Genomic DNA, 13,149 nt, shown 5'->3' with positions numbered 1-13,149 from the left:
CATGTGTGTGTGTACGTAGGTATAATAAAAATAAATGAAAACGAAAACGAAAAAGTCAGTCCTGTGGTCAGTATACCTGCAATAGCTTCATAGGCAATTTTTTTTTTAGAAATCTGTGAATCTCTCCATAAGTATTTCCTGCTTACTATGTGACCAGCACTTTGTGAGGTACAAGAATTAGAAAACCTTAGATCTGGAAGAGGCTCAGGTGACTCAACATAATCTGCTCTAAAATGTTCTTGACCTGCTGTCTTCAGGACTCCCTTTGATGTTTTATAGAAAGGGGGACTCCACCACCCGTCGAAACTACTTGTTCTGGTTTTGAACACCCCTAATTTTTAGAGAGCTTTTCCTCACATTAACCCCACAGTTGCCTCTCTTTAACTTTTACTCATTGATTCTACTGAGTTCTGCCCAAACAGAACAAGCCTTTTCTATATACTAGTTTTCCAGATGTGTAAAAACAATATCTCTTCTCTTCCATTCTCCCTCCCCCAGCTCCTCTGTTCTCGGTCAATTAATTCCTGTTTCTTATAATGATCCCTTGTATGGTGTGGTCTAGTCTAGAGTCTCCTCACCACCTTATTAATGCTCTCTAGCTTATCACAGGTGATGCCCAGAACTAAACACATTACTCTACTGTGATCTGACCAGGCATACTATAGTGTTTATGTCAACTCCCTTGTTCTGGAAACTCTGCTTTTTTATAACATAAGCTATATTAGTTTTTTAGGCTTCTGTGTCATAATGTTGACTCAGAGATCATATTCACGTAAACTTTTTGTTTAGCCAGATTGCTTACTTGTGAAGCTTGTTTTTTTTTTTTTTTTTTTTTTTTTTTTTAGCAAAAGTATAGCACAGTCTTTCATTTGTTTGTTTAGACCTGCATTTTCACTGATGTACAGAACTCCTGGTAGGGGAATGCCTTTTCCCAGAGCAGATCCACAACTGTTGTGTAATTTAATAATTTTAGAACACTGAGAGGATAAGTGGCTTACGCAATAATATGTATCAGAAAAAGGGCTTAAATCCAGGTCTTCCTGACTCTCAGGTCTGATTTCTAGTTACACTTTAAATTGTTAAATTTTATGTGCTTTTATTAGATTTGGACATTGTCCTAGTCTCTTTAGATCTTTTGGTATCTGAGTCTGTCACCCAGGATATTGGTTATCCTTTGCAGCTACATATCATTTAGAGATTTAAGAAGCAATATTTATAATTTCATCCAAGACATTGGTAAGCACAGCAGTGCCAAGAGATCTTTGTGGTGATCCACTAGAAGTGTAACTAAGAATTTGTTCCTTCCCTTGGGAAATATATGGTTTAATTGGGCAAAGAAAGCTTAAATTCAAGAAATAATTAGGAATCCATTCATTTTATATCCTCAGGAGTCTCAGCATTTCATGTGAATTGCATTTTTACCAAATTTATTTCTACATCTGCATTAAATGATTGAATAATGTAAATGCAGTATAATACTCCACTTGATTATGTACAGTCCTATAGTCTCCCTGTTTTGTCACATGGAGCTTTACTTCTCAAATAAAGTCTGATGTCTTTGTGAAAAGGGAAAATTTTGATGTTGCTTTTTGTATTACCTATTAGCAGCTTGATAAATGAGTGTTGTTTTATTTTAAAATTACCACTGCATATTTAACGTTTTCCATTTTTGTTTATGGCATATTTGTGTCTCATGAGGATTTTTGAATAGCAAAAAATTTGTGCTATTACAATTAATGTAGAACATAATACTGTTTTTATTTAAAATGGCATCATTTATAAACTTTGCATTATGATTATTTTGTAGACCATGTATTTCAAAGGCATTGAAGCAGGGAAAGTTCCTTATTTCCCTCATGCAGATACCATCATATACGCCATCTCCACAGCAATTTGTTTTCAGGCAGTAAGTATGCTTTTTGAAATGGGAAATGAGATTGTTTTAGCTTCTAATGTTTATTACATCCAATGGGAAAACCTAGACTATTACCAGACTTGCACGGTAGAGTGCTTCACTTATCTTCCAAGCTAAAGACAGGAATCACTAAGAATATGAAATGTCTTCCTGAGTGAGACCTTGTTATGTGAATATGCTGCTTCTTGGATTGATATTAAGTTGTTTGGAAGTAATTTAGAACTCTAATGTATTGAGTAGTCCCACTAGGGATAGAAGAATTTTCTCGTGCTTTCCAAGCCAGTAAAATATTCCCAAAGGGACAATATTGGCAGCATTGCTGTCATACCAATAGCATGCCCTATAAAATGACATTTTATAGAAATAGCAGCTTTCATTTTCTTGTTCATATTCTCCTAAAGTTCCGAGACCACTTTTATTATTGTGTTAAGGTAGTTGCAGACTGCCTTGGGATGGGGTTTTGTTGTGGTTTTGATTTTGAGTTGCGGGTACGTTGATTCATTTATTGCAGCTACTAAAGCACTAAACAGCTATTCGGTGGATACTCAATAAATACTTTTTGAAGATGCTGACTGCCAGTAAAATTGTTTTCTAAAGGAAATATTTAAGGACCATTGGAATCTCTAAAGGGTATCTTATGTTTGTTGTTGTGAGATAAAACACTAACAGAGTTAGCATTGCTGTTGTTGTGGCTATTGATACTAGTACGTTATGAATACAAAAAACCCCAAAACTAAAGCTAGTTTTCTGCATCTTATATGAGCCAGATTTATTTTCATTATATCCTGGAAGAAATTTGATGGTCAGTATCATTTTTTCAGGCTGTCATGGAAGTTCAGAACTTACGACCATCTTACTGGAAATTCCTTTTAAGACTCACCAAGGGCAGGTAAGTGACTAAAATGATTTAAACAATTTAAATTTACTCAAAGGGAAAATTCTCAGTTCTCTTAGATAGAAAGTTCATAGATCAAATGGATATTCATATCAGCTAGCCTTATCATTTCTCCACTCCCTACCCAAATTAACTCAGAGAAAATAAATAAGATATGCATTTAGTGAACACAACTATATCCTTGAAGATATTTTGGAAAATGCTGTTGTAGATTAATACAATGTGAATTTTGCTGAAAGCTATTGGATATTATATACAAAATATATATACATATATAACAAATATATTTATCCCTAATTTCATAAATACAAGGCCTCTTTTTCTTTAAGCTTACATGTTAAGAAGATTATGTAAACCTATAAATCCAAAAATTGGACTAATAAACAATTGTAGAAGAAATATTTCTTCTAGTTCTAAAAGCATCCTTCTGAACCACATTTGACTTGTTCTAGTGAAATAGTTGTCTGTTCCATTCTTTTAGATTTTTAAAGGGAAATATTATACTCCTTTCTTCAGAAGGCTTCAAATTTAACCACTCATACAGTATAACTATCTCTTTTACAAAATTAAGTCCCTTTAATTCTTTCCTCTTTAAAGATAGAGAAGAGGTGGCAAATAATGTTCTCTACTTGAAATTCCCTCCAGAAATGTGAATATAATTATTAATTTGATCCTTAGTATTCTTTTTTAAACCTAAGTTAACACAATTCCTTCAGTGTCCCTTCATATTTCCAACTGTTTTTATATTCTTCTCTTGACCTTCTCTGATTTCTCTTCTGTTCTTTCATAAAATATAGTGATATATACTAAGGGGCCAAACTGGGTAATATAATGTTAGCCTTTTAAAAATAGCCAAAAGGTTACAATCCAGGAATTGAGTACCAAAGTAGTGTCAGTATACCCTATTAATTATTTGGATGTTCTTTATTTGAATTGTTGATGTTTGTTTGTATGTGTGTGTGTTTCTTTTAAATAATTTCCATTATTAATAATAAACTGTTATCTTTGTTTTCACACTATGAGTCCATCTTCTACCCTGATTTTGTTTTTTTTTCCTTTTCAGTCTCCTTCTTTTCTTAATATCAACACCTGTGAAGCCACTCACTTGTTAGAATGTGCTTGAATTTACCCTGTGAGCTCATTGAAATTCTAAATTAGAATCTCTGTTATTGCTAGTTTTTTAAAAAATATGATTCAATTCATTAGAAAATTCTCAGTAACCTTCAGAGATCTGACATCTGATAGAAAGGTTGAGTTTCAAGCATCCTGAGATGCCACAACTAGTTATATCTCTTATATAAAATATTAGATAATTAATCATGAGAGAATACTGATTTCTCATAATATTTATAAAACTAACATATAGTAGATTAGACCTATTCCCTCCCCACTCCCCTCCACAGTTCTGCTAATCCATGTACCGTTAGCCAGCTTAGCCTCAATGCAGCTCTGATCTTTCTATCAGATGAGCAAAATGAATTCAAATTAAATATTATGAATAACTTACTTGATAGCAGAATTCATAAAGTCTGCATTTGCATATACTCTCACCATTCATTTTCTAGGTTTGCAATCATGAACAGAAAAGTCCTTGATGCATTTGGTACTGATGCATCTAAGTGCTTCCCGGATTTCACACCCCAGCTGGATCCAAGATATACTACTGTGATACCAGACCTACCCGTGGAGCTTTCTTGAAGATTATTCCTTACTATGACTAAATGTGATTATCATTTTCATCTGAAAAGTTAATTGAGTTGGACAGAAGGAAGAGGGCCCATGTTCTACTTCAGTGTTATTTCAATGAGAAATGCTTTTTATTGACTATAAATACTGAAGCTTTTTAGGAAGGTGTTGCCTAATAATTAAGCTCCCTCCATAGGCAGAATATGATTGTGGATCATTGTAGTATTTGACAGTATAGTAGAGTCTTGATTAAATTATGTCCACGAGTAATGATAAATGATCTCAAGAGAAATGAAATAACATAAAAATATGCTTAAACAATATTTTAAAATATATCTTTAGTTCATTCCAATATATTTCTTGGTGAGCCTAAGAATAGTTTTTGAGAATTTTTGAAGGATCACGAGTACACAGATTTGAAATACTGTATTTTAGTTTAATTTTTCATTTGGCAACTATGGTGGTGAATGCCCCATATTTAAAGTAATTTCAAAAACTGCTACTTACTTGGTCACTCAGTAATTTAAGGAAAAACAATGGCCATTTTGTTTGAGGGTTGCAGAGGTCTCTTTATACCTTCTGATTAAACGTGGCAGTGACATCATCTTTAGTGCTCTGTTGTTAACGTTGATAACCTCACGCTTCCTGATGATAGGATGGGCCGTTTGGCGGTCTAGTTATCACGTGATCCACACAGAAGGAAATCGTACTTTGTCAAGTGGAAATTGTCTTATCTGAGAAAGCTGAAATGCAGTGTTCAAATATATATGGAAGCATTGCAAGTGAACACTAAAAAATTTACTTTTAAAGTATGAGCTTCCTGTAGATTAATTGCACTCAAATTTGTTAGTAAGGATTGTGTTCTTCAGAGCGAGGTTTTAATGCCATTGCTGTTCCAGAAGGGATCAAAATATTGTGGTACAGTCTTCTAAGAAAACCAACTTAAGCAAATTCCTAAAGCCGTTTGTTCACATTCGAGTGTGTCACTCAGGCAACGAGTTGTTTTATATTGACAATGACAGCTACTGACAACGTGAAATGCCACTGGTTGTTAAAAATCAGTTTCTTGACAAATTTGCTTCAGATTTTGTACTGCCTTTTTCCCACTGTCACCATGTTTTTCTGTGTTAAAGTAAAGTAGTGACAAAATATAGTCACTGCTAATTATGAAAGTTAGCTCAGAACAGCTGTGGCTGAAATATGATCACTCTTTAGAGCTTTTCAGGGAAAAGTTGTACTTTTCTAAGCTAATAAAGCTTGGACACTTGTGATGTCTGCTGTGAATGGAACATATAAGAATGACTATATTTTTTTAATACAGTTTAGTTGCTGAAAAGTTTGTAGCCCATTGTAAATTAATTATGGAGTAGAACCTGTGTTGCGGCTGGAATTGTAACCCTGCCTTTAAAATACTTAATCCCACGTATTCAGTTTCATAAAGCCTGTAACTCCATCCTCTGTTGTTATGGCAAACAGACCCAACAGAAATCAAGGCATTGATGGTGACATAGTAGAGATCTACATTGTTTTCATCTAAAGACTTTGTTTTGATTAACTCTGTGGAGCCAACATGTGCCATCAGGACATACTAGTAAGGGACTGTGCCAGTTTCTGACTCCAAATTGTATTAATATAATTTTAAAGTTTTTCCTCATTGGAATCAACAAAATGATAGGCTCCATATTAGGAGTTTTAGAACTATTAAGCATTGCAATAACCAGGAAGCATTGCTGTTTGCATCTCATATTTCTTTCATTCAGAAGTCTTGGTTATAATGGTTTTTTTGTCATATAAAAATAAAATCTTTTTGATCCATAAATTATTATTTTCATTGATATAAAAAGATCATTTGTTGGAATGACTTAAGTCCTACTGTAATTTTCTTTCTGAGGTTCTAGAGTAAAATATTCGCTGCTTATAAAGATTCAACTCTGTGATTCACTTTTATTAATAAAAACTGGTAAATAGCCTGGGTAGAGTTCCTAAATGTTTCTTGGAGGGAGGGAAACAGGAAGGGAGGAAGCAAGCCTGTGAATGTTCAGAAGAATTCTGAAGAATATGAGAAAAAGCTACCTTGGCCTTTCCCCTCCTATACTTCACTGAAAAAAATGGTTAAAATGATCCATTTATTCATCATTTTCAGGATTTCAAGGTTAAGTCTCCATGAGCAAAAGTCATCCTATTAAAAAAGTTTCTGTTAATTCTAGTAATAAGACATCTGGTGACCTTCAGCATTACCTAAAATCCTGTACCATTCTCTGTATTGCTCCTCTCTCTTACAGATACTCCTTGCATAGGAAATAAAAGATTAGGTAACTGGCAAAGAAGGATAAGGCTGAGATGGAAAGGAAGATATGATTGTCCAATAGAAAAGAAGCTTCCTGAGGGGAGGGACCGTTTCATTTGGGTCTTTGTATTCCCAGCTTAGAGCAGTGACACAGTTGAATGCATTTAGTAAATGTTTGAATTGAATTGAATCTTCTCTGTGCAAGCATATGGTAACTAAGATTTTGAAATCTCAGAATAATTTTAGTCCATGATATAGGGGCATATGGCTCCCCTTCTTCAGCACTGCCGTTCCCTCTGCGGCAGTGAAGTGGCACACTGGATAGAGTGCTGGATTTGGAATCAGAAAGATTCATCTTCATGAGTTCAAATCTCGCCTCAGACACTAACGAGCTGTGTGACCCAGGGCAAGTACCTTAATCCTGTTTGCCTCAGTCTCTCATCTGTAAAATGAGCTGGAGAAGGAAATGGCAAAACCATTCCAGTGTCTTTGCCAAGAAAACTCTGAATGAGGTCACAAAAAGTCAGACTCAACAACAACAACACTTCCCTCTAGTCCAACTACTTTGTCTACTGAGCATTTTAGGTAAGTGGGGTGATTTTAGGTGATGCATCTATAGTGCCAGGGTACCTTCTTCCAAGCTTTAGGATCATATGGTCCTAGGGACATGGAAAATTCAAAGTCAGTGCCATGTTTCTGTTCAAAGCTATATAGCTTCATGTGGCTTTGCTGTGGGTCACTTAGGTGGACTTAACTGTAAGACTAATGTGAGTCCTTTTGGTCTGTCTTGTGGAAGCAGGGCAAGACTGGTCATAGGAGAGATATATTACAACATATTTCAAGCTGGTGAAAGCAGCAGCAACTTGAAGGTCAGTCAGCGTTGGGCTGACAGCTGTGATGAAGAAAGGCTTGTATGGTTTAATGTTGCCATAACGATGAATGAACATTGTTAATATCAAATTTTGTATGATATCCTGCAGTTGAAACACTTGGCATGTTGAAAGAAGTTAATGAAGATGAGCTAATTGCTAAGGCAAGTGTTTTGGATGGCACCTAAGGCTTTACAGAAATGTAAGAGGAGACCCAGTTTGACCCCGAAGGAAAAGAAGGATGAAAATGCACTTCCCTCTCTCCTTTCTGTGGGTGTAGGGCACTTCATGTAAAGTACTCTCAGACTTGCTTGATGTTTTGTTAGTTTTGCTGAACTGGTTTTTCCTCATTCTTTATTCTTTCTTAAAAGGCAGAGGTTCTTAACTTTGGGTCCATAAACTTGATTTTTAAAATATTTTGATAACTGTATTCCAATATAATTTGTTTCCTTTGTAATCCTGTGTCTTTTAAGTATTTAAAAGACTTTTACTGAGAGATTCTTCACTAAAAGAGAGATTTTTACTAGAAGATCCTTTACTGAGAGAGGATCAGTAGTTTTTACTGGACTGCCAAAGGATCTATGCCATAAGGGACGGCTTTTGAGGGTAGGAGATTATATTCGGAAATGAAAATGACATATTCTCTGTATGAGCATGGTTCAAGTTGTTTAACTTCTTTTAGGTTTGGTTTATTCATCTGTAATATGGAGGTAATAACGGACCTTGTAGGATGGTTGTAAAAAAAAAAAAGCACTTAATAAACACCAAGTGATTATTAAATATTACTATGTTCAAAGGGGCCTTGAATGCAATTTTAAGGAGTTCCAAAACTGTTTTGATTCAGGGCATCATCATTGCATTGAGTCTGCTTACCAAAAGTTGAGTTTTCTAAGGTGACTACTTTGAAGAGGACAACACATTTTTATAAGATACATTCTAATATACCTGCTAATAAATGTCTCATTCCCCTTTCATATTAGGATTCTTTTGTTTGACTCAGTGATTGAAGGGCCTGGTATGATAGAGGACAAGCCACATGAGCCCAGATGATCAGTCTTCCCTCCTGTGAAGTTTTGAAAAGTGCTGGATGAATACTAGATTAGAGGCTCTTCTACTAAATTACACCTTGAGAGTAGGGTTCCTGTCTTGGCCATCGATATGTCATTCAACAAATACTAGAATAAATTAAGGCAATGCTGGCCAGTCCATGCAGAAGCGAGCAAGTTTCATTGTTTAGACTGAGGGAAAAATGCTATTATGCGGTAAATCTTTTAAAAACTTTTTTTCCCCAGTTACCAAGAATTTGATTTTCTCTTCCTTATCCTACTAGTGAATCAAAAAAAGAAGAAAAATCAAATCCTTATAATCAGTGTACTTAATCAAGCAAAGTTCGCACATTGGCCATGACCAAAAAAAAAAAAAATTCTTATTCCTCGCATTCTCCGGACCTGTAGTGTTCAGGAGGGCTCTTCATTATCATATCTCTGCAATCATGTTGGCTACTGGATTTATCAGAGTTCTTAAGTCTCTCAAAGTTGCTTATTTTTATAATGCTATTGTTATGGTGTAAATTTTTCTCTGTATTCTGTATAAGCAGCATATTTTAATCAGTACATATCCATTGCTTCCATGACACTGTCCATCCATTTCATCCTCTTCTGTCCCCTTCTCCTTTTGCCTTCAATCTTTTCAAATCAAGCCCAGTTGGAGTTTTTTTTTTCCCCAGTAAATTCTGTGTTCTCATTATGTGACCATAGTTTTTAAGCTTCAGCTTGGGTATTTCAAGCTAACTTTTACTGTCTCCTCTTTCATCCTCATCTAGAGGCTTTTAATTTCCTCTTCACTTTCTGCCATCAGAGTGGTATCATCTGTATATCTGAGATTGTTGACTTTTCTCCCAACATCCTTAATTCTCACTTTTAATTAATCCAGCCTGGCATTTCAGTGATGTATTCCTCATATTAAGTTAAATAAATAAGGTAACAACATATAGCCTTGTCATACTCCTTCTCCAGTCTTAAACCAATCAGTTGTTCCATGTTTGGGTCTAACTGTTGTTTTAGGTTCCTCAGGAGACAGGTAAGATGATCTAGTACTCCCATCTCTTTGAGAATGTCAACATTTTGTTGACAGATATCTATAATGAAAGCTGGAGTACTGGGTGCAGAATTTGTGGAGGAACCTGTTTTAACTGGAATTTGAAGGATGGAAGCTTTTGAAATGAATTGTCAGAATAAGAATGCTGCCTGACTAGACCCAGAGAAATAATTATCACCAATTACAACACTTGAAAATCTACAAAGCACTTCACACACATCTCATAACAGCCCAATGTGGGAGGTATTACACATAGTATTGTCTGTATTTTACAGATGAAGAAACTGAGGCCCAGACAAGTTAAATAACCTTCCCATGGTCACACAGCTAAGTGTCTGAGGTATGATTTGAATTTAGATTTCCTGACATCATCATTCTTTCTACTACCCGATACTGTTTTTTATGATTAATTACCTGGTTTAGACCTTTGCACATAGGTAGGCATTCAATAATGGTGTGGATGAATGAATGAATGAATGGATGGATAATAGCTGCCTAATTGTCTTCTGGCAGAAATTTTTTTGTAGGAAATTTTATATGCTATGTTTTTTGTTAACTCTTTTTAGAATTTAAACCCTAAATAATGAGAGTGGCTTCCCGTCACTTGGGAGGGCAGACTAATAGTACAAAATGAGGCATACACTTTTCAGACATGGCTGATGTGTTGATATGTTTTGCTTGGCTATACATATTTTTTATAAGGGAGAACTTCAAGAAGCAGTATAGTGATAGAGATGGGGAAGAAAAAGAATCAATAGAAAAAAATACAAAAAAATATCAATTTCAGTGAGACACAAAGGGCAATTTTGTTATTTGTTAAATTTGATATAGACTTTGTTTTAAAAAATCACAGGTTTATAATTTCATATATCACTCTTTTTGCTTTCTTGTGTATTGGAGTGTTTGTACTTATTGGTGATGGCTATGTTCATCTTAAAAACAAATTAATTTTCTTTAAAACCAAGTGAGAAAATTCAACATGTGTGTTGCCCCCTCAGTCAGTCTTAAGCATTTTACCACTGTCAGTATGTTAGCTCTCAGGAACAGAAGAACCTGTGGAGCATGGGAAGTGTTTTGCCTCTCCACCCTCCCCTCCTCCAACCTCCGTCACATCTAAATTGCCGATGTAGTTGAGCTCTCCTGCTCCACGGGAGAGAGGCCCCTTAAGAATGGCTTTATGGAATAGCTATGGAGCAAATACTGCCCCTGGCTTTTCCTACCAGGGCCTGGAAAACATTATAGCTTGTAAGATTTTCTAAGTGTTCCAGGAAATTGGCTCTCAATACCATCACAGCAGCACTGGGAGCCAGGTTGGTTTAAGGTCTCAGAGAAATGATTGGTCATCCATTTCATTTGTTTGCTTTTCCCTTAGAGAACTGGAAGCCTGGATTCTTCCCCACTTACACAACCGAAAGTTCGGGCCAAATCCAAACCAGAAGCAGACAGGGGAGGACGAAAAGCTTTTCCTTCCCAGTCAGTTTCGTGGGGTGAAAAACTATAGGCAGTTTGCCCAGATTTACAACCCCATATCTGATTTTTCCAGAGAACATTCTGCCAAACATGAAGGTCTGTTTCTCTTTCTGAGAGAGCTGTAATCACAGATAGTGGAAGTCTGGAGACCAGGACTATGAATATAGAATTAGCCCCACCAAATATTTCTTCTCCTGGGCCAGACTTGGATGCATTAAAAGAAATAAAACTCTACTGTCTTATGGCATTAAGAAACATAGTATCTGGGAATAAGGGGTCAAGAGTCCCACTGAATTCCATTCTGATCATATATTACAAGGAGTTCTGCAATTCAGTTCGGTTCTTGGGACTACAGAGTAGGAAAGATTTTGATAAACTGAAGTGTGTCCAGAGATGAAGTCAGAATGGTAATGGCCTCCAGTCCATACCATAGGAGGAACAGTTAAAAAAAAAAAAACTAACCTAGGAGATGTTTACGCTTGGAGAGGGGAAAATACGGGGAGGACAAGTTAGTTGCCTTTAAATATCTGAAGGGGCTTTGGGGGGAGGAGAGGCAGGGTAGAAGAGGGATAAATTAGGCCTAATTTACCCTGGGGAAGAAAGTGCAGAGGCAGATATGATGTAGGATTCATGTGAGGAAAAACTTCCTGACAGTTAGAAGGGTGGAATGAGTTACCTCAGCAGATGATATGTTCTTCCTTCCTGGTGGCCTTCAAACAAAATATGGATGATCACCTGCTAGGTAAGTCATAGAATTTTCTTTTCACGTATGTATTGTCACTGAGGTTATAGATGGTCACTGAGGATTCCGAAATCATGTGACTTTTGCAAAACACTTGTCACATTGTGTCTTTTTAATTCTTCCAGGCACTTTGTAACATGCCTTCTCTGCCTTTCCTGTTTGGTCTTATCAGACTCATTATTTTATCATATATAATTACATAATATGTATGATTATATGACATTTATAATACATATTTTATAATTATATAATATGATGGCATGTATTTTAAAAATACTTTTATCAGTGTTTTTTTATGAGTTTATTTTTTACATACTTTTGTAATCTGTTTCTCCTACAACAACAATAAAAGCCCTAAAAACCTCTCATCATAAATATGTATAATCCAGTGAAAAACAGCATGTATTTTTATAACCATCTTACAGATGAGAAGGCTGAAGCTTAGGCAAGGCCATACAGTAAATAAGCCAGTGGGACAAAACCCCAGGTCTTTCACCCCTCCCTCACCATTTTGTAGTAGCACCATTGAACTGTTAAGCCTGTGTTAGGTAGTCCAGGTGATAGAATGCTGGGCTTGGGGTCAAGAAGACCTGAGTTCAAATCCAGCCTCAGATATTCACTTGCAGTCTGACCCTGTGCGAGTCACCAAACTCTGTTTGTCTCAGTTTCATCAACTATAAAACAGGAATAATAGTAGCAGCTACCTGCCAGAGTTGTGAGGACCTGTGCCTAGAGTGTGGTGGTTCAGTTATGTTTGAGTCTTTGTGACCCCATTCTGAGTTTTCTTGGCAAAAATACTGGAGTGGTTTGCCTTTTTTCCTTCTCCAGCTCAGTTTACAGATGGGGAAACAGGATTAAGTGACTTGCCCACAGTCACCCAATTAGTAAGTGTCTGAGGCCAGATTTGAGCTCAGGTCTTTCTGACTCCAGGCCTAGCACTCTATCCACTACCTGCCCCAGGGACTGGGAATATGAAGACCTAAATGAAACAGTCCTGAGCTTACATTTTGTCAGGGAAAAAAATACGCAGACATGTCAGTACAATATATATTGTGTATGTATAAATTTCTGGGGAGCGAGCATTGGGGTGACCCCATGTAGGAGGTGGCTATTTGGAGGATTCTAAGAAGCAGAGGTGAGGAGGATGTCTATTCCAGGCACAAGGGACTGCCAATGCAAAGGCAAAGA

The 13,149-nt window shown here is 36.2% G+C and overlaps 1 protein-coding gene across 2 annotated transcripts in view; it reads left to right on the top strand.

Moving 5' to 3' along the window:
- The window catches only part of TMEM135 (transmembrane protein 135), a 345,033-nt gene extending 338,567 nt beyond the window's left edge, over positions 1-6,466 (top strand). For both annotated transcript variants that reach the window (XM_072610608.1, XM_072610609.1), the window contains exons 13-15: positions 1,808-1,906; positions 2,737-2,804; positions 4,376-6,466. In XM_072610608.1, the coding sequence (XP_072466709.1) occupies positions 1,808-1,906; positions 2,737-2,804; positions 4,376-4,508 (300 nt within the window). In that variant the 3' untranslated portion in view covers positions 4,509-6,466. The remainder of the gene's footprint in view (positions 1-1,807; positions 1,907-2,736; positions 2,805-4,375) is intronic.
- The last annotated feature ends 6,683 nt before the right edge of the window (positions 6,467-13,149 follow it).

Source organism: Notamacropus eugenii, chromosome 5 (assembly GCF_028372415.1).
Source record: "Notamacropus eugenii isolate mMacEug1 chromosome 5, mMacEug1.pri_v2, whole genome shotgun sequence".
Lineage (NCBI taxonomy): Eukaryota > Metazoa > Chordata > Mammalia > Diprotodontia > Macropodidae > Notamacropus > Notamacropus eugenii.
The sequence above is the reverse complement of the archived record's forward strand: the minus strand, read 5'-3'. Positions and strand labels throughout refer to the sequence as shown.